This window comes from Hipposideros armiger, unplaced genomic scaffold (assembly GCF_001890085.2).
Source record: "Hipposideros armiger isolate ML-2016 unplaced genomic scaffold, ASM189008v1 scaffold_366, whole genome shotgun sequence".
In the NCBI taxonomy this organism is placed as follows: domain Eukaryota; kingdom Metazoa; phylum Chordata; class Mammalia; order Chiroptera; family Hipposideridae; genus Hipposideros; species Hipposideros armiger.
In genome coordinates, this window is record NW_017731716.1 from 194,075 (window position 1) to 219,798 (window position 25,724).

Genomic DNA, 25,724 nt, shown 5'->3' on the forward strand with positions numbered 1-25,724 from the left:
GTAGAGTCAGAGCTGGTAACAACGTTCGGTTTAGGGAGTGTTGAAGGAGGTCTTTGAGAGTACCTGACCTCCGGTAACCCGTGGGCCGAAGGCGGCAGTCAGGCTCCTCACCGTTTCCCCTGTCCTTGGCACTCCATTCCTCTCACCGTGTCGGTCCTGGGAGCCTCCTGAAGGAGGCAGCCTTGAGAGAGGAATGCGTTACTGAGACCATCTGGGCAGTATAGGTGACTGAACCATGTTAAAGGCCTCTATATAAACTCTTCAAATCGGGATGAAGATCTCATCTTGGAGCACCCAAGACAAGCCGCCTAAGTGAGTTCCCTTGCTAATTAAACCTGTCACCTGCCAAACGGGTGGCCTGCCTCTTCGGGTTTCTGCTTGTGTAGGGGGACCAGTTTCGAATCTCACCTGGGAAACTCCCTGAGGTTGCGAACCAACAGGGAGAGAGAGGAGGTGGCCAAAATCCCTATAGTTTTAAGACTTCTCAACTTTAAATTTATCAACTATAATTTTATATTTTACCTTTTGCGAAAGTTAGCTTTTGTCATTATTCATCTACAAATAATTAGCTGTGGAAACCAGGACTCATCTTTTTCAGAAGCCCTTTGCCTACCTTGGTGGGGCTGTTTTCCGCTATCCTGCAAAACCTTCACTCCTTGAATGAGGCCTGAAATTTCACGTTAGAGTTTCATTTGTGAATTTAGAGTAAGCCTCAAATCCCAGGTAAAACGTAGCTATTCCTGGGGACGTTTGACTCTAGTGTGAATGAATTTAGGTCATTTCTGTGATACAAATTGAAGGCGTGGAGAAGGAAGACAGCAAAGTAGCTAAGTCTTTACCTGCATAACAACAGCCTTGGAGAAAGCTGCGAAAGAGGAAGAAATCCTGGCCGACTTCACAGTATCACCCAGAATTGGCCTTGGATAGCACAATTATAAAACTTAATAACTTAACCCACCTTTTAAAACTATTAAGCTATATTTCTCTTCAAACACCACCCAGTTCTTTGATTTCTGATTTCTCATAGAACCAACAGCAGGCCCATGGCCACCTAAATTCAGATCAACAACAAAAGCAAACATACCACATTACAGAGTGTTTAGAAAACATAGACAAGGTGGGGAAGGATCACTCAGAACATTTTTTCCACATTTATTATTTCCCCATTGGTAAATTAGCTTTGTTCACGTCTTGGCTGATTTAGCTACTGAATGAATGTTAATGGCTTTCGCATTTATTTGTATGAGCTCTTTCTATAATCAAGTTATGTGCCTTTTGTCCAAATAGTTTTCACTTTTCCCACTTAAGGAGAGATTTTTTTTAAGTTTGGTTTTATCTACAGAAGTTACTAATTTTTGTGTTAATCAAATGTCATTCTTTCCTTTTTAAGTTGTACTGATCTAAGTTTAGAAAGCTAACATCTGGCAATAGAAAAATATTCAATCTATTTTCATTTTTGTTTTCTTAAGAACATTCAATTAACTTAAAATTTACTTTCGTATGTAAGGTGTGGTGGGGTTCACTTTTTTTACTAGGTTTCCCTGGCAAATGAAATTAGAAAGCAATAAAATAGCGAAGATCACCCATTTGAAGATAAGGCATATCCCAAATGATCGTCCTTAAATATTGGCAGACTTTCAAATATCCAAATATTTGAATATCCAAATCCAGTCATGGCGACCTGAGAGTAAACTAGGGAAAGAAAAATTGGAATCTGATTGTAACTCAGAAATGCAAATTATGTCCAAAAGTAGGAAAACATTAACGAAGCGTAGGATCTCCATAACAGCTACAAAAGAGGAAAAATTGGCAGTGGCATCCAGCACATTATGTAGTCTACAGGGTGTTCTGACCTAGAAATCTCTTTGGAATTGAATTGTCATCCATCGGTTATATAAAGCATGGATCCTCCCCACCCCATAAACCCCTCACTCCCCACCACCACCCTGCCACCACAGAGCTAACCCATAACAGTTCAGTTTCTCAAATCCTTTCACTTCTCACCACCTCCATCACCCTAGTCCAAACTACTATCATTTTCGCTCCTGGTCTAGACAAACGTTCTCTTAATTTTAGTCTACCTGTGTTTGAATGACCAAGTATTCTGCTCCAATCAAAATCCAGTTCAGACATCTTTAATGAGCATTGGTATAGCTTTTATTAGAGGTTCCTTGAGACTAATGTAACATTTTCCATAAGTACTATACAAAGTTGTTACTCCTATTGTTTTACATAAAGATAATTGTTACTTTAATAGAAGCTGCAATACTAATGGAAACACAAAGATTTACCATATATCATTGAGTACAGGTTAATATCAAATTTAAGCTAAAAAAAATACTAATATTCATATTCAGAAGGTAAAATCTCAAAGCTGGTTGAGACCCTAAAGATCTTTCATTTGACGTCTTCAAAAATGGAAGTGGTTAAGAAACAGCATCGGAATCAAAAAGACATGAATTTAGGTCCTTTTCACCTGTCACTAAGGATGTGACCTGAGCAAGTTACTTAACTTTCCCAATGATAAACAATCCTTCTGGTTTGTTAAAATTGATGTACAAAAATAAGACATTCAGTCTTGCAGCATTCAATCAGATGATGATTATAAAGCAATGCTTCACTCTTAATACATCAAATGAATGATAGCTATCATTTGTAGTATTATTATTATTAAGGTTTAGTAATTTTCCCCAAAGCCACATATTTAAAATAATTGATCTTACCAAAATGCAATCTGTAGATTATCAATTTGTCACAGAGTATTTGTCAAATCAGCATCAAGGAAAACTGAATTATCAGTGGGCCTCAAACCTGCTAATGTGCCAAGAACAACTACTGTACAATTTTTTTTTACTTTTTAAAATATTTTATTGGGGAATTGGGGGAGGGGAACAGAACAGACAAGCTGCTGTCCTTTTGTTCTTCAGTCTAGTTGTGGAGGACATCACTTCACTGGCCCATGTTGGTATCATTGCGCTCTTCCCGGCTCACCAGCAGCTCACGAAAGCGCATGCCAGCTGCTGGCCAGCCCCACTGCAGCCTATGCCTTCGCCAGCGACTCGTGGCAGCCCAGCTCCAGGTAGAGCTGTTGTTCACCATCTTAGCTGTAGAGGGCACAGCGTCACTGGCCCACATGTGGGATTGGAACCGGGGGCCTGCTCCTCGGAGATGGCAATATAAACATTATTTGTGGTTAAGTAGTAAAGATAAAAAACAGCATTTATAGTATGAATTTCATTTATATAAAATTATGTGTGTACATGTATTTATACACAATGATGTTCACTAAAATAATAAAAGTGGTTATATCTGGAGAAGAGGAATTTAGAATTTGATTCACTTTTTTAAAAAATAAACTTTTAATTTTGGAATAAATTTAGATTACAGAAAAGTTGCAAAGATAGTGGAGAGTTCCTAAGTGTCCTTCAACCAGTTTCCTCTATAAACATGTTATATTAACTATATACATTTGTGAAAATTAAGATATTAACACTGGGGGATTACAATTAACTAACCTACAGATTTCATTGACATTTCCCTAGTTTTTCCACTAATGTGTTTTCTGTTCCAGGAGTCCATCCAGGATACCACATTGCATTTGGTCATCACGCCTCCTTAGTCTCTCCTGATCTGTGATAGTTTCGCAGTCTTCTTGCTTTTCATGACCTTGACAGTTTTAAAGAGTTCTGCTCAGGTATTTTGTAGAATGTTCTTCAATCTGGGATTGCCTCATGTTTTCCCATAATTAGAATAGGGTTATAGGCTTCTGAGAAGAATCTCTTCTGGGAAGAGATGGAGTGTTCTCATAACATTTCAGGAGGTACATGATATCAACATGACTTCACTGGTGATGTTCACTTTGATTAGTTGGTTTGCTAGCATTCTCCACTGTGAAGTTAATGTTTTCCCCTTTCCAAGCTCTATTCTTTGGAAGTGAGTCACTAAGCCCAGCCCACACTCAAGAGGAAGGGAATTAAGCTTTATCTCCTAGTAGATGTTACATACATATTTTATATGGAATTCTATAGGAAGGATTTGTCCCTTTTCCCACTTTATTTATTCAATCATTTATATTAGTATGTACACACGTGTACTTATTTGACACTTCGGGTTATAATCCAATACTATGTTATTTCGTTACTCAAATGTTTCCATCTTTGGCCATTGGGAACTCTTTCAGGTTTGCTCCTCTGTTCTTTGAATTGTCCTCCTCCTTTTTTTTTTAAGCCCTTTTTATATTTTGATGTATTGCTTCAATTTTCTACATTAGCATGCTTGATCTTTTTTTTTTTTTTTAACTGAGCCATCCTGCCACCTGTTGGCAGCTCAGCAGCAGCTCAGCTCGGGCTGGGACTCGAACTGCTGTTGCTCAGAGCTCACACTCTTGGGCGAGCTCTTAACCAACTGAGCCACTCAGCCTGCCCTAGCATGCATGATCTTCATGACTAGAAAAATAGCAGTTATTTCCACTTTAATATTGTGGAAAGTTCTGACTATTACTTGGATGTTCTAATCAATTTCTGCTTGGCAAAGCAAATGAGAGCAAAGAACAAATTCTTGCAGAAATTGCACTTCAGTAGGTGTTTGTGAATAGTAAGTAAAATTATAGCAATTGGAATGAACTGCAATAGTTTTCAAGTGTGTGGGTGTTAGGTTCATTAAAAAAATTTCCAGGACAGAGGTTTCCATTTGATCACTTGGCAATACTGATTGCACACCTTTGAGACAAAAAAGAGGAGGGGGCTTAAGTTTAGGAGGTCAGACTATGGGAGAGAGGTAACAGTTATGTATGCTTTGGGGTAAGAAACTTACATACCATGCCATTTGCTTTGGGTAGTGGCAGTCCTTGAGAACAGAGATAAATGGTAATTTACACTCTCAAGAAGTGGAGGTGGTTGTGGTTAAGGGGATGGGCCAAAAGACATGTCCAATCAAGGTGCAGAAATGCTCCGGGAGGAGGCTCTAATAATCACAAGAGCAAACTTAGTATGAACCAGGCGCTCTTATAAACCTTATTGCTAGACTATGAAGTAGCCACTATCATTACCATATTGCAGAACTGAGGCACAGAAGGTTTACATAACGTCCCCAAGTATACACGACTGGGAATGAGCTGGGATTGGAACGCACTGGCTTTACTACTTCAAATGCTACCTACTCGAGGCGACTTTTGAAAGAGAAAGCGCTCCTTATCCAGCACTAACTGGTTCTACCGCCACGTTCCCTTGTGTTTTTCCCTTCTCGTTAGGTATGTGTCTAGTAAGGACCTATCATTTCTCCCACATTTCCCCGTTTAGCTGCCCCTCGAGGGCCGGCACCCGAAGCCGCTTACAGCCCCAGGATAGCAGTCATTTCTAGAAAAGTAAGGGACCTGCAGACGCGACAGCCGACGCGCGGCTGACCCCAGGGAGAGGCTACAGGTTAAACTAGCCCCCAGCCCCACCCCCGCTAGGCGCCCACCAGAGGGATCTCAGACAGCCCTAGTTCCGGCGGCCACCGCGACTAGTACGAATTCGGACTTGTAAATTCCGGGAAGAACCGCTTCCGGCGGCACCGGAAGCCCGGTGGGGATCGTTTCGGAGACGGACTGACCGACGCTCAGTTCTCCTCGGCACAGAGGTGATCTTCGCTCGGTCTCAGACTCCAGACGCTTCGGGCGTTATGTAGGAGCTAAGTGAGTGGGGTCCTTTAGTCGGGTCGTCCCGGGTGGCTTATATCGTTTGGCCTCAAGTGTCAGTGGCAGAAACCATAAATATTGTGCTTTCCGAAGCTTTTCCGAGACGCATGTATTCCTTGCGTGACCCTTTTGTAGGCATATGAAAGCGGCATGCAACCAGAAGCAGCCGGTTGGCTTCCTCTCCCGGCGCCGCGGCAGGTGCGGCCCCCACGTCCCAGCCTCACCTGTGCCCAAGGCTTTCTGGGCTCGGGTTCGAGGCGAAGCCACTCTGGATTGTGCTTGTTCTACAATGACTTCTTCTTACCTTTCAGATGATTTCCAAGGCTTCCAGCTCTTACATTCAGACACCAACGCAACTACATATTTCCAACATCCTTTTTCACGTTGCATGAATATCCTAGTGGCGAAAGAACACAGTCGGAGAGCCTGGGTTCTAGTCCTGACTCATTAACTAGCGGTATGACACTGGAGAAGTATTTTTTGAGATCTTTGGTCTCGCATTTTCCTTTTCTGTACAATGAGGGCCTTGGAATAAATAGGAAATAAGGTTCCTTCCAGTGTTGACATTTGGATTATTGCCCCTAATGTGTTTTTCTCATTCCTACCTCAATTACATGTCTTTGCTTTGGTTAATCTCCATGTAGGACCGTTCTTCCCACTCCATTAGTCTGTGACCTTCTCAAATGTAGACTCATTAAAAAAAAAAATCCTAAGGAATCCTATGCTTCCTGAGTACTCTTTACTTCTTAATCAGGGACATGTACCTAAATAAGCTTTTTTAAATGTGCCATTCTTGAGGTATTTATTGTGCCTGAGAATCATTATATTGAAACACTTTAAAGATAGTGAATTCCAAAGGAAAAGACTCTGGCTTATTAAACTTTGTGCATCAACAACCTGAAACGCACCACCTGAAAGCTGGTGCTCAGGAAATGCTCGCTGAGAAGAAAACATGTACTTCTTACGTTATTTTATTTGCTCCTTCCCTTAAAAACTGAAAAGCAAAGTTGTAGAAATGCAGTCGAGAGCAGAATGAAATATAAGACTCGGGTGGAAAAGAACTATACTACTGAACTCTGACAACACTTGAGTTCTTTCGCAGTATTCTCTAAGTAAACTCTTTTCATTCCAAGAAAGACATTCAAAAGGCATTATTTAATAGTGATTTATTGGGGGCCTTCTTTCCGCTCTAAAGCATCTATTTTTGTGGGGTGTGGGTGGTGAGAAGAGGGGGAAATGTTAAAGGTTGAAAGACAATTCTAAGTAGAGGGAGCTTATGCACAGTTTCAAAAATTAGATGATAAACCATTGGAAATTACAGGTGGGTCAAAAATAAAAGCTTGGGAGGTAGGACTGAAGGGACTATAAGAGTGTAAGAGAAGACGTGAGAAGTTAACAGAAGTCAGGTAGTGAGTCCTTATATATCATGTTTTGAAATTGTACATTAAACTGGTGATTAATGGAGGGCCGCTGGTGCGTGTTTAAGGAGGGTTGATGAGTTCAAATTTGCATTTTAGAAAAATCACTAGTTATGATTTGGTTAGTTGGTGTTTCAAGAGTAAAAAAAAGAACCCTTTATAAGTTATTGTATTTCAGTTCTAACATAGTACAACGATTAATAATACTTAATATCTAGAGAGCAATTAGTATGGAATCCCAGCTCTCTGACTAGACTCTGAGCTCTTTCAGGGCAAGAACCCAGTTTTATTCATTGTTTTAACTAGAGCACTGCTTTGCATGTAGTACATACCTAACTAATATTTGCTCAGTTAATTTCAATATTAACCAAAATACTATTTTAAAACTTTCTTTCTAGGAAAAACATGAACCAGAAGATACTGAAAGTAGAGAACTTGCTACGATTTCACACTATTTGTAGGCAGCTGCACAGCCTGGGTCAAAGGAAAACGTTGTCACAGTGGAGGCATGTGTTTTCATCTGCTTACCCCGTGTGGACTGCTCAGCCATATACCCGGCCCTGGCAAACAGATGCACTCGTTGGGGCTGCTTTATCTCAATATAGGCTCCTAGTAACAAAAAAGGTAGTTACAGATTTCTATCAGCTACTGTATTATTTGATCTGAGATGAAAGTCCTAGAGCCATGAGTAGAAATGCATTTTGAATATTTTGTCATTTACAGAATCTTTATTCCATAATGCTACACTCCAGGCAATCAATCTTTGTGAAGAAGGGAAGTTCTAGTTGTTCAATAATGCTGATTAATTTGATTACTTGGAAATTGGTATATAACAGTGAATTAAGGATGTAGGATTTTTATTTTAGTTTGAGATTTAACTACTTATGGGAATGTTAATTGGTAGAAATAGGAGTTATGATTATGCCCTATGGTAGATATTCCAGAATAAATTGTCACTTAAAAATTTTTTCTTCCTTCCTCATGCATTCTGAATTTTTCATAGGAAGAAAGATCACGGAAATCTCAGTCATCTTCAACAAAATCTAAAAAGGAAGTGGAGGTATGGATTGGAATGACGGTTGAGGAACTGGCCAGAGCAATGGAAAAAGATATAGGTAAGCCTTATCATTTTATAAGGAAAAATATGGGAAAATGGATTACCTAGTATTTTATTTGCAATAAAACTAAGGCATTCAAAGATAAAAATTAGACTGGTGGTTTAAAAAGATGTTAAGTCATTCCAATGCTTTTCACTTTAGGTCACACACTCTAATTCATTTCTTGGCTCTGCTAAATATAGTTCTCCAAGATTTTGCTTCTAATAAAAGTGGAAATGATTTTATTATCTGAACTAACCTTTCTTTCTCAGAAATTCTGTGGGCTATTAGACTAAAGCCAAAGAATATTTTTTGGACTGAGAGACCATATTTGTATTCATTTACTTTCCTTTTGTTTTTCTATAATTTTCTGATTTCCTTTTTTCACTAATTTTGACAATATCTGTAGTGTCAGCAGAAAAATATTCATAGTACTAACTACAACTTTTAATAATATTATTTTTATTTGTAAATATATAGTATCATTGTAATTTTTTTTTATTCTTTAATTGTACCACTGATGTATTTATTACCAACTTAGGATTGTTGGAATAAGATTTGAGTTTTCATCATAAACTGACATTAAAATTCAGTAAACAAGCTTGGAGTATAATTTCTCTTCTAATAATGGGCCCTTGAGCCATTCTCTATTACTCAGGCCTGCTTCTATTTCTTTGAAATGTACTCCCTCTTCTAATAAACTGCTTTTTCACTACTTCGAAAAAAAAATTCAATAAACCAGAAATAGCCTATGATTGTAGCAAAATAAAGTAACAAGTGAAGCAGACTCTTGAGGAAAAGAAAGAATATTAATAACTCATAATCATTGAGCTGTTACTATACACTAGTACTTTATTAACTCTGTAATTCTCACAGTGCACTAGAAGTAGATATGATTATTATTATCCCCATTTATAAGTTGAGAAACTGAGACACGGAGAGGATAATAATTGCCCAGGATTACACAGCTAATGTGTGGTACAGCCAGGATTTAAACCCAGGGAGTATGGCTCCATAGCCCATGCTCTTATTCACACACCAAATTATTTCTCAGGAATTGTTATTTTATAAATTGCATCAGAACTAGAATTTTCATGTTTCCTGCCCAAAAGTGTTACCGCTTATTGTGCATATACCATCCTCACAAAGAATAGAAAATTAGGAAATTGTCTTGTATTTTTATAACTTTGCAGTTATATTATGTAGTTATTTTATAATCAGAAAACTTGAAGAGAACAAATGGATATGGTCATTCAGAATTTTTTCAAGGAAAACTATTGACATGATTTTATAAATAATATTGATAATTGGCTTGATTTTTTTTTTAAAGATTTTAATTGGAATTGGGGGAAGGAACAGCGTTGGGGAATGGGGAAGGGGAACAGGCAAGTTGCAGTCCTTTTGTTCTTCAGTCTAGTTGTGGAGGACGTTGCTTCACTGGCCCATGTTGGTATTGTAATCATTGCACTCTTCCCGGCTGAGGCAGATTGGTCACCGGCCATTGGACAGCCGCTCACGGCAGCTCACGCTGCCTGCCGCTCTCGCTGGCTGCCGGCCACTCACGGTAGCTTACAGCAGCACACTGCAGCCAGCCCAGCTCCAGGTCGAGCTGTTGTTCACCATCTTAGCTATAGAGGGCACAGCGTCACTGCCCTAATGTGGAATGCAAACCAGCGGCCCTGCTGCTCAGAGCTCGGGCTCCCAAGCCAACTCTTAACCAATGAGCCACTTGGCGGCACGATAATTGGCTTGATTTTAAAACTTTATTTTTGGCACTTTTTATACATATGTATGAAACCAGAAATGATAGTATAAGCATAATATATACATAAGCCAGTGACTACAATTATTAATATATCATTTAATCTATAAATACTTATGTACCTATTGCTAAAAGGTGAGGATTTTTTTTTAAACCTTAACACACACATACCCATAATCATAATAATCATAATTCCTTTGTATCATCAAATACATAGAATAATTAAAATATAAATTTAATTCCACAGATCAATGCTCTAACTCCAAAACTGATTTGCTATGATTTAAATAAAAATTATCTATTTGAAGCTTATTTACTTAGATACTGTGTGTGTGTGTGTTTATACAGTTGATTTGGGGATTCTCTATTGGTGAATTCTCTGAAATGTATCTGTAGCCTCCAAATCAGTACTCACAGTGCTTTTGCATTCACTCTCAGAAATGTGCAGAGTGGTGAAAAATTTGAGTTGCCCAATCACACGTTTCTAGCTGAGGTTCAAGGAGGCAACACTCTACAATTTTGTTTCAGCTCTCATTCAACAGCTGTCATTTTTGTGGTTTATTTAGTTTCACGTGTTTTACATTTTTATGCTTTTTGTTGGTGATTTCACTGTTTAAAATGGCCCCTCAGCATAGTGCTGAAGTTCTGTTTAGTGTTACTAATTGCAGGGAGGCTGTAATGTGCCTAACAGGAAAAATACACGTGTTGGATAAGCTTTGTTCGGGCATTACTTATGTAGTGCTGCTGGCCATGAGTTCAATGTTAATGAATCAACAATATAGTATAGTAAATAAGGTGTCTTTAAACAGAAACACATTAAACAAGGTGTGCATTGATCAGCTGATGAAAATGTGACCAGAGGTTAAAGGAACCTAACCCTGTATTTCACCTCAGAACAGTGGTTCAGTATTTGCAAATTCAGTATTCATGATGGTGTTTTATAGAGCGTGACTACTGCGAATAACAAGAATCGACTGTATACACATACATTAGTTGTATGCATGACATATGTAACTACAGGTTTTCAAAGAACTAGACTGTGATAAACTACTTAATACTAAATGTATACAACATGCAATTTAATGTTTTATTGATGGTTCAGATGGTCATAAGGTACATCTATATTCCAAATATTTATGAATATGCAGAAACTCCAGTTTACATATATGCATCATATTTTAAAGATCATTTTCTTTTTAGCTTTGTGATTTGATACGCTATTCCTTTCACTGTATGTACTGTTTATATTGATGTTAATAGAGGTCACTTTCTTAAACATCTAATTTTATGATCCTAAAAGGTTTTATCTTATTCCACCCAGATTGTATATATGAAGCTTTAATGAACACTACTATCGACATAGATTCACTAGAAGCAGACTCACATTTAGATGAAGTCTGGATCAAAGAAGTGATAAAGAAAGCAGGGATGAAGTTAAAATGGAGCAAATTAAAACAGGACAAAGTCAGAGAAAATAAAGATGCTGTGAGAAGGTAAAACCTAACCATATATATTGGGGGAAGGAGACCATGTAGTTTTATTTACACTTTTTAATGGAAAGATTTTTCTTAAAATTTCTTTTGCAATTAAAATGCTGTGTGAGTATAAGTTAAACTTTTCTTCAAAGTGCTTAAAGCATCAAAATGTATATTCAGGTTATAAAACTTGAAGGGTCAGTTTTCTTAGTTTTCCAAGGATGTATATTATTGATCCTGAATTTTAAAAATTTATTCAATTCTGCTCATTGTTATGAAGATGCCACCTGTAGATGGGCAGTCATATAATTTGTCATAGTCAATGTATGTATAGAAGAGGGAAATAGTTATGTCTGATCAAAGCTGAATGTTGGGTTTTATTGTTAATGGTAGTTCAGAAAGATAACTGCAAACCAATTCACCAGCTATAAAGTGTTTCTGATGTTTAAGAAATGAAACTCCTTTGCTGTTAATTGTAGGCCCCAGGCAGATCCAGCTTTATTAACCCCAAGGTCCCCAGTTGTTACTATAATGGGCCATGTTGATCATGGGAAAACGACGTTACTTGACAAACTGCGAAAAACTCAAGTGGCAGCAATGGAAGCTGGAGGCATCACTCAGCACATTGGTGCCTTTCTTGGTATGAATGCAAATTACCTTACAATGTGCTTGGGACCCCAATATTATTTTCTTAAACCAGGTGTCATGGTATGAAATATACAAATTCAAAGTAAAAGGGAAGGCTAAAGGCTAAAGCCATTGATTTGATGAAATGTAGAGCAAATGGTTAATAAAGGTTATTTTATATATTCTATAAGAGAAAAATTATATTACCTTTTTATTCTAGCCCAGCCCTAGTTTGGTTTAATGCGCTTAAATTTTTCAATGCTAGGTTGTGATAATGTTTCTAATAATAATTAAGTAATAGCTACCATTCACTGAGCAGCCAGCACTGTTTTTGAGTCCCTTATATGCTTTATTTTTTTTTATCTTCAAAGCAACATCATGAGGTAGGTATTAATATTGCTACTTACAGATGAGGAGGCTGAGGCTTGTTTAGGTTAAGTTACTTGCTCAAGGTACACAGCTAGTAAGTGGCAAAGCCATGATTTAAACCCAAGGCTGTTGGACTCACATCCTGAGCTACTAACTGTTTACTAAGTTGTCTTTGTTGTTCAAGGTAGTCATGCAGCTGATGTTTGCTAATGTGCGGGTGGCTCCCTATATAGCTATCAGTGTATTCTCTCTCCAGAATAGATATCAGTTGGTATACTTGGGCAAATAGCTATATATTAGAAAATACGAAGAGTTTTTATTTGAATTTTTACATGAAAAGAAAACCCTACAGGTCTTACTGCTATGTTAGCACTTTTTGTTATGAAATGTGATCTGTATTGTTCTGATTAAGATTAATGGAAGGAATAAAATTACTATTATTATTAATTTATTTATATTTAAGATTTTATTGGGGAATTAGGGAAGAGGAACAGTGCTGGGGAATTGGGGAAGGGGAACAGCTAAGTTGTTGTCCATCAATCATAGTTGTGGAGGGCACAGCTAGCTCAGCTCCAAGTCCAGTCACCATCCGGCCACCCGTCGGCAGCTCAGGGCTCTCAGCTCAAGGTGCTGTGTTCAGTCTTAGTTACAGGTGGGCCTAGCCCACCATCCCATGGAGGGAGTTGAACCGGAAACCTTGTTGCTAAGAGCGCACACTCTAGCCGCCCCTCGGCAGCTCAGTGGCAGCTCAGCTCGGGTGCAGCTCACTGGCCCATGTGGGAATCGAACCAGCGACCCTGTTGCTTGGAGCTCGCGCTCTTAACCAACTGAGCGACTCAGTCGGCCCAAAATTATTTAAAAAATTATTGTGTTTGATAATGTCACATATATTCCTATGTATTCAGGAAGTACATATTTGAGTTTTTAGTGTTCTTGGATTTCTCTTTCCACAGTCTCTCTGCCTTCTGGGGAAAAGATAACCTTTCTGGATACTCCAGGACATGCTGCTTTCTCAGCAATGAGAGCCAGAGGTGCTCAGGTCACTGACATTGTCATATTGGTTGTAGCTGCAGATGACGGAGTGATGAAACAAACTGTAGAATCTATTCAGCATGCCAAAGATGCTCAAGGTACTGTGTGGCTGTGGCTGACTGACAAGAGCCACTGTTCTGGGGCCATGTACGTGGAGCTCATTTAATCTTCATGGCAATCCGAGGATTGTTATACCTGTTTACAGATAAGGCTCAAAGACACTTGAATTATTTTCTCACAGACATAACTACTAAGAAGAGTGTAGGCAGGATTCACTTTGGGACTTGTGATTACAAATACAGTCCTTCCTCTACTGTTTACTTACATGGTATAGTGTGAGAATATAACAGTCACAAATAACTTGTTTTAAACCTTTTTATCATGGAAATTTTAAACAGGTATAAGAGTAAGAATAGAATAATCAACTTCTATGTACCCATCACCTGAATTCATTAGAAGTTACAAAGTGGTGATATTCTAATTCTGTTAATTCCTTGTTTATTCATCATCTGGACTTCTCTAAAGAGAAACTTCCCCCTCATCTGCTTTAAATTAAATTCTTATTTGATCAAAGGTATAAAATTGAAACTTTTGGAAAATTACTTGGCTATTTTCTCCCTTATTTTTCTCCATTTAAAAATTGGACACACATGCTCTACACATTTAGTCTTATTCTGATATGACCTTATACCACCCTGAGAAAATACTGTTGCTTTGAGAAAATGTACCTGATGGAGTGTATCATATTCCCCTAGATTTGTTGGCAAGAAGAAAAAGAAAGGTTGAGAATCACTGATCTAGTCGAATTCTTTTATCTAACAACATGAAAACTAAGACCCAGAGAGTGGCAGGAACTCCCCTCATTACAGTTAATATGCAACATGTCCACATTTGGAATCTGATCTTTTAGCTTTCAATGTTACTCTCTTTCCTTTTCAATTCCTCAAAATTGCCTTTGTGGAATGGACTATATTCTTAATGAATCTAGGGAATATAACAAAAAGAAGAGAATGATAAATTTGCCAAGGATTCCATAACAAAGCAGTTGGTTGAGATAGGATTAATTCTTTGCATCATGCTTTCTACACCTGTTATCTTGGTCCCTGTTAAGTTCCACCTCATCAATATGGAATGTACTTTTTCATAATAATAGATTGTGGGTTACATAGCTTTCTTTATGTCTGTTTTCAATTTCTGTTCCTTTGATACTTGAGAAAATTACAGAGTTGGTGAAACCCAACTAGAGCATTATCTCCTAGAACTTTGTGTCATTTCTGTTATGAGAGTGTATGTTTAGTAATGCCAAGTAGTTTATAAGTACATTATAAGTACGTGGATCCTTTTAGGTCTTTCATTAGGTAAGTACGTTCACTGAGTAAAGAGAAAGCCAGAAAAGGTTGGTGTCTTCATTGTGAATACCTAGAATTGAAGGTATCATCATTTGCCCTCTTCTTAACTCTATCTCTTTCAGTGCCCATTGTCCTTGCCATAAACAAATGTGACAAAGCTGAGGCTGATCCTGAAAAAGTGAAGAAAGAACTGCTAGCTTACGATGTGGTGTGTGAGGATTACGGAGGCGACGTTCAAGCAGTGCATGTCTCTGCACTTACGGTAAATGCAGGCACCTCATAGACGACGTGTTCACATGGGAACGAACAGAGTACATTGTACCTAAAGAACATTTCAACATATGGAATTTCTGTTTAAAAATTCTGTGGGTACTTAGGTAAAGCTGGTATTATTATCCTGGTTTGGAAGATTAGAAATTAGGCTTAGATAGGTCAGTCACCAATCCATGGTTACCTAGCTGATCAGTGGGAAATCGGGTCTAAAATTAATGCTTTTCTTTTTTTTTTTTTTTTTTTTTTTTTTTTTTTTTAGCTGAGCCATCCCGCCACCTGTTGGCAGCTCACGGCTACTCAGCTCGGGCTGACTCGAACCGCTGTTGCTCAGAGCTCAAACTCTTGAGCGAGCTCTTAACCAACTGAGCCACTCAGCCGGCCCTTTTTAATGCTTTTCTTATTATGAGATACTTAGAATGAGAAGTATAAATGGTAAATGATGTGAGGATGGGGTAATATTGGGCTAACGACTATTTTAAGCAGAAATGAAATCCAGTTGGTAATAAAAAGTGCTTATTTTTATAACAAAAATTCGCTAATACAAACATGAAACATTTGGGTTTCATTTATAACGATTGACTCAATATTTCAGTGAATTAAATTACTACAAGTTTTATAATGTTTATTTGAATTTCCTTTTAAATTACCAGTTATTTTTTTCTGGTTGAAAAACACCAAGGAATCTCAGTACCTGCTTTGTGACAGCATTTTCCAATTCTCTTATTCTATACAGGTTGCTTCTAAGGAACAGCTTCCTTTTTTGTCCATTCTTACCATATTCCATGGTTTACACATATTATAGACTTTTTTCCCTGATCATTTACTGGAGGATGGTACTGTATTTTGCCACCTTCCTCCAATTTAGTCTCATTTTATCTTTACTTTTCCTAAATTTGTTAACTCCATGATGTTTAGAAATTATGTCTCCATTAATAGTAAAAGCATGCCTCTTTTTCTCTGAATCTCATCCAGTGTCTTTCTAATGTCCTTCATTATCTTTCTAATATACCTGCAATTGCACTCTGAAAGCCAGACAGCAAGATTAAGACATTTGAAGACCTTTTCTGCCCAGATACCATCAGACGAGTAGGTAGCTGTAAGCTGCTTAGGCAGATTTGTAGGCATGGCGGAGATGATTCCTAGGGAATGGAGGGAGTTGAGAGAGAAGGGCAGGGAAGTAAGACGAGGCCTTCTTTTCCAAGATAGATACAGAGGACTAGGTCATGCAAAGAAACAACCCCAGCTCTGCTTTTCAGAGCAGCATTTTGTTAATTGGAATAAATACTAGGATTGAGTAGATGGGTAAGCAGAGTATTCATTCAGTTTTGTTTACAGTTGTCTGTGTTGTTTTACACTCTATAACAAATGTGAGCAGTCTCTTAGCTGACATGGAGAAGGGAAAAATCCCTTGCCCATCAGTTCCGGCTCCATCTCCAGTTAATCAGCTGCATGATCTTGGAGCCCTAGAAAGCATAGTAAGCAGATCATTAAAGGTGAAAGAATCATCTAATCTCGTCCTTTATTTTACAGTTAAGGAAAGGAGATCCAAGGAGGTGAAGTGTTTTTTCAGGGTTGCACATTAGTGTAGTTAAAATGGATCAGATGAGAAAATAGACATGAAAGCTTGTTCAATTGGATAGAACTTCAATATAAAGTAGTATTGTAAAGAAAGTGAGAGGAAGAAAATTATTGCAATAGATGTAGGAGAGAGAATGAACGAAGCATGTGTTTTTGAAGGGATATTAACAAGCACCACTGGTGACCATATTTTTTAAAAAAAAACATAGCCACTGTTTCTTGCAAGATCTGTGCCTGGATCGGGTTTTCTTGCTTATCCTTCCTTTCCTCCTTCCCTTTCTTCTTCTTTCTGATTGGGTAATTCATGCTTTTCATGCTAAAAGAGAAAAGTGCAATATAACTGAAGATTTCTGATCCTGGTACTTATATTTACAGATAATATTTATTAATGTATATTAATGTTTTTTGTTGTTAAAGGGTGATAATCTGATGGCTTTGGCAGAGGCAACAATTACTCTTGCAGAAATGTTAGAATTGAAAGCAGACCCCACTGGTCCAGTGGAAGGAACAGTAATAGAATCTTTCACAGACAAAGGAAGAGGGTAGGACTGTTAAAATGCTTACTTTTTAATAGTTTTGTTCCATTGTCTTGTGACTTGGTTATATAACAATGTATTTTTATTGCCTGTTACTGTTAGTCCATGAACAATATTGTCAAAGCATTTGTTTTGAAAACTATTTTATTGCACTAGCACACAGAACTCAAAAATGTAGTTATTAGCAGACCACAGCAACCATCTGTATATATGTAGTAGTCATATTTAGATGGCTTAAGCAGTTCAGTTTGTTGTTGTTGTTTTTCCCACTGACTTAACTGAATTGGTAAAGCCTCATAGATTAACATAAATTGGAATGAAATAGCAATTATTATTTTAGGGTTTCTAAATTCTTTATGTCTTTACCCATTAATATATAGGAAAGTCTTTGGAATGGTGTTCTATTCTTTAATTTCCCTCTCTCAACAGAAGAGGTCTTCTCACTGCCTAACAAATTAGTTATAGAAAACGGATTAGGATTCTGTCAAAACACTCCTCTGTCTGCACCTGTTAGTACCATAACCTTATGAGAAATCTTTTTTGTTTTGTTTTTTAAAAAAATTTTTTGTGGTAAAGATACATTACATTAACTTTACCACCTTAACCATTCTTAAGTGTACAGTTCAGTAGTATTAAATATATTCACATTGTCGTGCAGCAGATTGCTAGAATTTTTCTATGTTGCAAAGCAAACGCTATACCCATGAAACACTAATTAAATTTCCCTCTCTACCTTGCAGCTGTTTGCAGCTACCTTCGGTAGCTACCTTTCCATTTTCTGTTTCTATGATTTTGACTACTTTAGATACTTCATATGAATGGAATCATACAGTGGTTGTCCTTTTTGACTCGCTTATTTCACTTAGCATAATGACTTTGAGGATCACCCATGTTGTAGCATATGATAAGATTTCCTTTTTTAAGGTTACATAATATTCCATTGTATGTATATATTGCATTTTCTTTATCCATTCTTCTGTTGATGGACATTTGGGTTGCTTCCACCTTTTAACAATTGTGAAATGTTTTCATAGTATGAGAAACTGCTTGAGAAGTTGAGAAGTGGTGGAATTAACCCTGTGTGTACATGATATATATATATATATATATATATATATATATATATATATTTAATTCTTATAAAGATATCTTTGCTTAAGAAAATGCTGTTACATCCTGATTATGGCATTAAGAATATATACTTTTATTTTTATTTTAGTCCTGTTACTACAGCAATAATTCAAAGAGGAACTTTGAGAAAAGGCTCAATTCTGGTTGCTGGAAAGAGTTGGGCGAAAGTACGCTTAATGTTTGATGAAAATGGAAAAACAATCAATGAGGCTTGTCCCAGCATGCCAGTGGGAATTATAGGCTGGAGAGACCTCCCTTCTGCAGGGGATGAAATTCTTGAAGTAGAATCTGAGGTATATCAAGCTTAATTCCCATACATTAGTTATGATACAACAATTTTAAATATTAGTCTCTAATGTCATACAAAGTAAGTATATTAATATTAACAAATAATTCTAGACTATAAGGGGCTATGAGAGGGCCAGTGGTACCATTTTAAAATTTGGCTATAGATTTCTTAAAAATTTGAGATAGGATTTTTAAATTAAATAATTTCAATTATACACAAAGCCCCCAAATTGCAGTTTTATAAGTTTCTTGAAATATATTATTAGCGATTTTATATATGAGTTAAGCTAATTTCATCATGGAGGAAAAACACAAAGGGTTTAACCCAGCAGTTACTGGTTTCTGTTTAGTTAAATAATGCCTGTGTTTTCCCTATAAAGCCAAGGGCACGTGAAGTTGTTGACTGGAGGAAGTATGAGCAAGAACAGGAAAAAAATAAGGAGGATCTGAAAATGATAGAAGAAAAGCGAAAGGAACACCAAGAAGCACATCGGAAAGCCCGTGAGAAGTACGGCACTTTGCACTGGAAGGAGAGATCGTTTATCAAGTACCAAGAAAAGAAAAAACAAAAACCCATAAAGCCAAAAGAGAAAGTTGAAAGAGATTCAAATGTACTTCCTATAATTATTAAAGGTGACTTTTAAAAGATTTTACTTTATAACTCATTTTTAGAATATATATATATTTCTTAATTCTCACAATTAATTAGTGCCATTAAATTTAAGCCAAAATTATTTCACTATTTTGGGGAAAATTTTTTTTTTATTGAGGTGTAAGTGACATATAACATTATGTTAGTTTCAGGTATATAATATGATGATTTGATATTTGCATGCATTGCAAAATAGTCACTACAATAAGTCTAGTTAACATCCATCTCCATACATAGTTAGAAAATATTTTTTCTTGTGATAAGAAGTTTTAAGATCTACTCTCTTAGCAACTTTTAATTATACAATACAATATTATTAACTATAGTCACCATGCTATATATTACATCTCTATGACATATTTATTTTATAACTGGAAGTTTTTATCTTTTAACTCCCTTCACCCACCTCCCACTGGGGGAGATTTTCTTAGTAAACATTTTTCTTGTTGATTTTGTTGTAAATATACATTTGATACATTATATTTATTAATTAAGTAAATATTTATAATGCTAAACCTAAGTAAATGTGGATTTAGTGGTAAATGCCATTCCTATTATGGTTTTAAATAGATTATTGTCATTTTGTGTCAATTAATGCCTAACTTAACACCAATAATTTTAAACTTTTGCTGCACTTAGGTGATGTTGATGGTTCCGTTGAAGCCATTTTGAACATTATGGATACTTATGATGCTTCACATGAGTGTGAACTAGAATTAGTACATTTCGGTGTGGGTGATATTAGTGAAAATGATGTTAACCTTGCTGAAACCTTTCATGGTAAGGATTCCATTTCTATTTGTTTAACTGTGTTCCCTTGTATATACTGTGAACAATTTGCTTCTGTCTTTTGTTGCTTGGCTAGTCACACCCAATATGTACCCCATCCACATCACGAGTCCCAGGTACTGACTGAGGAGAATGGGATGTGCAATATTTCAGCTACAGCTCCACTTGTACTACATCCTTGGGGAACTATTTCAAGCCCCAGCAGTGTTTCTTGATTTTTTTTTTTTAAAGTACCATCACTACCTCCTCTCCCTGCTCTTCCCAGTTCCCCACTCAACCCAGGGTTGGTTGTCTGTATGTTATTTAGATTTTTGAATGCTCCTAAGACTCTTATCAGCCTGTTTAGTACAATTTTCTTCATCTTTTTCTTTTGGCTACCTGTTTTCATTTATTGATAATTTTACAAATCATATCTTTCCTTTTTTTTTTTTGAAGATTTTATTGGGGAATTGGGGGAGGGGAACAGACAAGTTGCTGTCCTTTTGTTCTTCAGTCTAGTTGTGGAGGACGTTGCTTCACTGGCCCATGTTGGTATTGTGATCATTGCGCTCTTCCCGGCTGAGGCAGATTGGTCGCTGGCCATCAGACGGCCACTCACGGCGACTCCTGGCAGCTCACACCGGCTGCCAGCCACTCACGGTAGCTTTACAGCAGCCCACTGCAGCGGGGCTGCAGCCTACGCCATCGCCAGCGACTCACGGCAGCCCAACTCCAGGTGGAGCTGTTGTTCAGCATCTTAGCTGTAGAGGGCAGTGTCACTTGGTCTCATATGTGGGATCCGAACTGGGTCCTGCTGCCAGCTCTTAACCAACGCGCCACTCTGCCTGCCCGAAATCATATCTTTCTAAAAGCTCCTTTTAGCTTTAAATACCTAGAAGGCAGGGAGGGACTGTTTATTAGTCGAATTTATGATACACAAAAGAGGACTCTTGACTGTCTCTTTAACTAGATCTGACACTTAGAAAAGTACCAGTACTGTTGAGTGATTAATGAATCATTTAGGAAGGAGGTACTTCATGACCTGAGTTGATTAGAATTAAATGTTACCTCTACTACTGAAATGGGATTTTCAGTATTGCTGGTTACGTCAAAGTATTTTATAGGAACTGACTGGCCTAGCACTGTTCTGTGAATATAGATCGTGTATTGAATGATTTCTTAATAAGACCTTCAAGGTGGTTGTGTTTCTCTTGATTAAGCTGATTGCCTTAATTTTTTTCACTTGTTTAAGTGAGGCAAGAATGTTTTGCCTTTTTTCCCCAAGGTATTTGCCTTTAAATACGTTATTTGTTCTTTGTAAAATGGTCAGCTTCATGAAACTTCTGTAATTTCTTAAATAACTCTTGAACTTTACCAATGAAGTAACTATTTTTGAGCATCTTTTGGCCAGCTGAATACCTAGGAGTAAACCACAAAAGTAGATAAGATTATAATTTAATATTAGAATTGTTAGTAAAATAATGTAATATTATTTCAGCCCTAATCATTTGTTTTTTTTTCCTCTGGTATAAAAATCAAAGCTCTGTTTAGCATACTGTCTTGCACATTATGGGCTATTAATATAATGTTTCTTAAATGAATGGATTTAAAAATCATAAAGACATTTTTCTTGTTAAACAAGCTTCAATAGAATTTATAAAATCCTTTAATTAACTTGAAAATTTTGGGGCTGGCTGAGTGGTTCAGTTGGTTAACAGTGCAAGCTCTGAGCAACAGTCAGCGGTTTGATTCCCACATGGGCCAGTGAGCTGCACCCAAGCTGAGCTGCCAACAGGTGGCGGGATGACTCAGCTGGTGAGAGCACATGCTCCTAACAACAAGGTGGCCAGTTCGACTCCCGCATGGGTTGGTGGGCTTTGCCCACCTGCAACTAAGATTGAACACGGGACCTTGAGCTGAGTGGCCGCAAGCTGCCAACAGGCGGCCAGATGGCAACTGGACTTAGGAGCTGAGCTAGCTGTCCCTCCACAACTAAGACTGAAGGACAACAACTTGGCTGTTCCTCTTCCCCAATCTTTTAAAAAAAAAATTGAAAATTTACTAGTTTCCATGAGAAAAAATTACAGAATTTCTCATTTCCCCTACTTGCTTTTAATTTACGTAGAGGAAATAAAACAATGTAGATTTGAGTTTCCGCTTGAAAGACAAATTGTTTAATGCCGTATTTGTGCTACTTTACTGATTGTAGTTTTGCTTGCCAGGTGTTATATATGGCTTCAATGTGAATGCAGGCAATGTTATCCAGCAATCAGCTGCAAAAAAAGGAGTACAAATTAAACTTCACAAAATCATTTACCGTCTTATTGAAGATTTGCAGGGAGAATTGAGCAGTAGATTGCCCTGCACTCTGGAAGAGCATGTAATAGGTGAGTGTTCACTGCATGTTATTTACACATTCTTATCTTAGGTGCTGTAAATAACACTTGAAAGCAAAGTTTAGGGGAAATGTATTTCACTGTTGAAATAAATTCACTGTTCCAATATATATCCTGTGTTCTATAGAAATAAATGACTTCATAAGAATTCAGTGTAACTTCATCTGTATTATAAACACCTCCCCTCTACAACATGTTGTGCTTAAGCCCTGGGGATACAAGGCAAGTAATGCAATAAGAACTCGCCCTCAAGTTTAGATATGAACAACTAATTGTAACAGAAATTAGACTAGGGTGGGAGGCATAGATTATTAACGTGTCATGAAAGGAGCCATTGATTTTGTACTGGAGCTGGCGGAGAGAATCCACCATGAGAAGAAAATTTATTTTTAAATATTTAAAAATGTTCTTTCTAGCATATCCCTTGGCCAAATTAAAGGCTAAATTTACTTAAGATGATTGAATCATTTTGTCTGTTCTTTTTCCTCCCTCATACATATTCTTTTTTAACTTTTATTTTGATGATAGTTTTAAATTTCCAGAACAATTACAAGAAAAGTATAAGGAACTCCCTCCCATATGTCCTTTACCCACTTCACAAATGGTTTACATTTTGCCCCATTTGCTTTATTCCCCCACCATATACACACACACACAATATTTTTTCTGTACCATTTGAGAGTAAATTTGAGATATTGTGTCTATTTGCCAATAAATACTTGCATTTCCTAAGCACAAGGATGTTCGCTTATAAAACCACAGAACAAATATCAAATACAGTAAATTTCTAACATTAGTACTGTTATCTAAGCCACAGTCCATATTCAAATTTTGTCCATTGTTCCAATAGTGGACTTTATAGGTATATATTTTACCCCAGTCCAGGATCATGGATAACGTTTAATTCTTCAGGCTTTTTTGACCTTGACTTTCTGAAGTGTATAGTCCAATGACTTTGTAGAAGGTACTTGAATTTGGATTTATCTGATGTTTCCTCATGACAAGATTCAGTATTTGCATTTTAAGTTTACAAAACATTTACTTTAGGATTTTCTGATCTGCTTAATATGATTATACGGAAGTTTGTATGGTCTTATGTTAAGAGCAATTTAGAAAACTGAGTGATATAAGGGTTTCTAGAAGTAAGCACGCACCAGTCAAAAACACTAACCCTAGAAAGTTGGTACATTGTAATGTGGTACCATGTCATTATTGGAATTTAATTTTTAGTCAAAAAATTAAGCTGAGTCACAGAATAAGTACTCTTAAGTGGATTTAAGTTACCCAATGGTGAAATTAAATCAGGTAATAACAGATGATCTATTCTAGAAAATATATTGAGGGGACAGTTGAAAACTAGGTTTCCTTGGAGCAGAAAGGAATTGTACTAATCTTATCAACTATTATCATCTAGTGCACTTTATTCAGCCAGAGTTCCATTTTTCCTTCATTCATTCTTTTGGTAAGCACATACATTTTTGTGGTTTTCTAAGAATATCCAAGGATTTTTCTGTTATTTCTAATGTTTGGTCAAGAAAATAAAGTTGGAATCAAAGAAAACTAGGACTTCTTTCTATGCAGAAGTTTGTACACTTGTAAAAAATTACTTTTAATTCTGCCTTGCATGTCAGAAATTATGTATTTCTCAGAATCTTTTGTTTTCTATATTTAATATTCTCTTTTTCCTAAAGGTGAGGCTTCTATACTAGCAACCTTCTCTGTAACAGAAGGAAAGAAAAAAGTTCCTGTGGCTGGCTGCAGAGTCCAAAAGGGACAGTTAGAAAAACCAAAAAAATTTAAATTAATCCGTAATGGACATATTATTTGGAAAGGTAAGCAACATCAAAATGTTTTTATTATATCATATCTAGTCACCAAAACCTGATGATTCTATGTAGCCATCTGAAATCTGTTCATCTTTTACTACCATAGTCCTAGTTCAGGCCGTTCCTTTTTGCTAACTCATAATTGGTCTCAACTTCATGGGTTCTGTCCCTTACTAATTCTGATGACTCCACAATTTAGTCCCCTAATCTGCTTTCCTAAACTTCTAAAAATTGACCCCAAACTACCTTTCCAACCATTTCTCCTACACTTTATCTACTTGCTTACTTCCATTCTTTGACCTTTTGCCTGCAATGTCTTTTATCCTTATCTCATTCAAGTCCTGAGTACAAAGCCAATCCTCTGCAGTCTTTAAAATGGGAGATTTTGTATCTTTCACTACAAATCAAATCTTTACAACAAACCATTTTTCTTGTTTCTCTGATAGTCCTATCATTAACATGACAGAACTGTAAAATTTTTGTTTCAGTGTAATTTTTCTGTTAACACCAGACTACATAGCACTTAGTAGGTGCTTATTTGTTCAATGTATAAACCTTAAATTTTTTTTTAAGGCTCATTAACCTCATTGAAACACCACAAAGATGACATTTCAATCATCAAAACTGGAATGGATTGTGGTCTCAGTTTGGATGACGAAAAGATAGAATTTAAAGTGGGAGATGAAATTGTTTGTTATGAAGAAAAGGAAGTTCTAGCCAAGACCTCCTGGGATCCAGGATTTTAAAACTAAAAATGTAAAAGATTAAATGTCTTGCTTTATTACACAACTAGTTTTGCTTTATTGAAGAATTAAAAAAGCACCCAAGTAGTTCTAAGCATTGTAGTTAAAATGTTACAGAAATAGGGAAACTTAAAATATTTAAGAATGCCTCCAACTAGAATTCTTGGTATTAAGAAAAAAATGGTAAATTAATTGACATATCATTGAATAGTCAAACTTCAATTCAGTGTATTAAGTGACATTAAGAGAAGCAGTTCTCACTGAATTGAGCTCCATGGGCAAAATATGGTACCAAATAACTGCTTGAAATCAGTTTTGTGTCAACAGTACTTGTGAGCAAACATGAGTTTAAATTCCTAAGAGTTCATCCTCAATATTGAACAGTAGTGTGTGTTTTGTACTACAGACAGCGAGCACTCCAGCTAAACCACCCAGGGACTCAGGATGAATTTTTGAATTGGCATCTTCAAGCTTAGCCTTTACATTTCTTGTGTATGCAACAAATATGTCGTAGCCTCTTTTTAGGCAAGGTCACACCACCAACTCACACAAATCAGTTTCTCAACAGGGGCAGCAGAGGAGGGGCTGGTTGGGTAGTTCCCCCTCAGGTCATTTGGCAATGTGTGCATATACTTTCGGTCGTGGTAATGGGGTGGGGTGCTACTGGCATCAAGTGGGTAGAGGCCAGAGATGCTGTTCATCATCCTATAATGCACAGGACAGTCCC

General features: G+C 37.0%; 1 protein-coding gene across 6 annotated transcripts; it reads left to right on the plus strand.

Annotated features, from left to right (window-relative positions):
• Positions 1-235: 235 nt before the first annotated feature.
• On the plus strand, positions 236-25,043 carry MTIF2 (mitochondrial translational initiation factor 2). 6 transcript variants are annotated; one of them, XM_019662124.1, is made up of 16 exons: positions 236-312; positions 3,572-3,694; positions 5,989-6,134; positions 7,494-7,719; positions 8,099-8,210; positions 11,276-11,447; positions 11,909-12,069; positions 13,379-13,555; positions 14,929-15,068; positions 17,075-17,199; positions 18,413-18,617; positions 18,993-19,245; positions 19,904-20,044; positions 22,255-22,419; positions 24,120-24,260; positions 24,828-25,043. In XM_019662124.1, the coding sequence occupies exons 4-16, from the start codon at positions 7,501-7,503 to the stop codon at positions 24,998-25,000; spliced, it is 2,184 nt and encodes a 727-aa protein (XP_019517669.1). In that variant the 5' UTR covers positions 236-312; positions 3,572-3,694; positions 5,989-6,134; positions 7,494-7,500; the 3' UTR covers positions 25,001-25,043. The 6 variants fall into 6 exon arrangements, with proteins under 6 accessions (XP_019517669.1, XP_019517670.1, XP_019517671.1 ...); XM_019662125.1 differs by lacking the exon at positions 3,572-3,694; XM_019662123.1 differs by lacking the exons at positions 236-312; positions 3,572-3,694 and adding an exon at positions 5,562-5,674.
• Positions 25,044-25,724: the final 681 nt, after the last annotated feature.

Coding starts and splice junctions, on each gene's coding strand:
- MTIF2 (XM_019662124.1), top strand. CDS start 7,501: ATGAACCAGAAGATACTGAAAGTAGAGAACTTGCTACGATTTCACACT. Junction 8,211..11,275: donor AGCAATGGAAAAAGATATAG/GTAAGCCTTATC, acceptor TATTCCACCCAG/ATTGTATATATGAAGCTTTA. Junction 11,448..11,908: donor AATAAAGATGCTGTGAGAAG/GTAAAACCTAAC, acceptor TGTTAATTGTAG/GCCCCAGGCAGATCCAGCTT.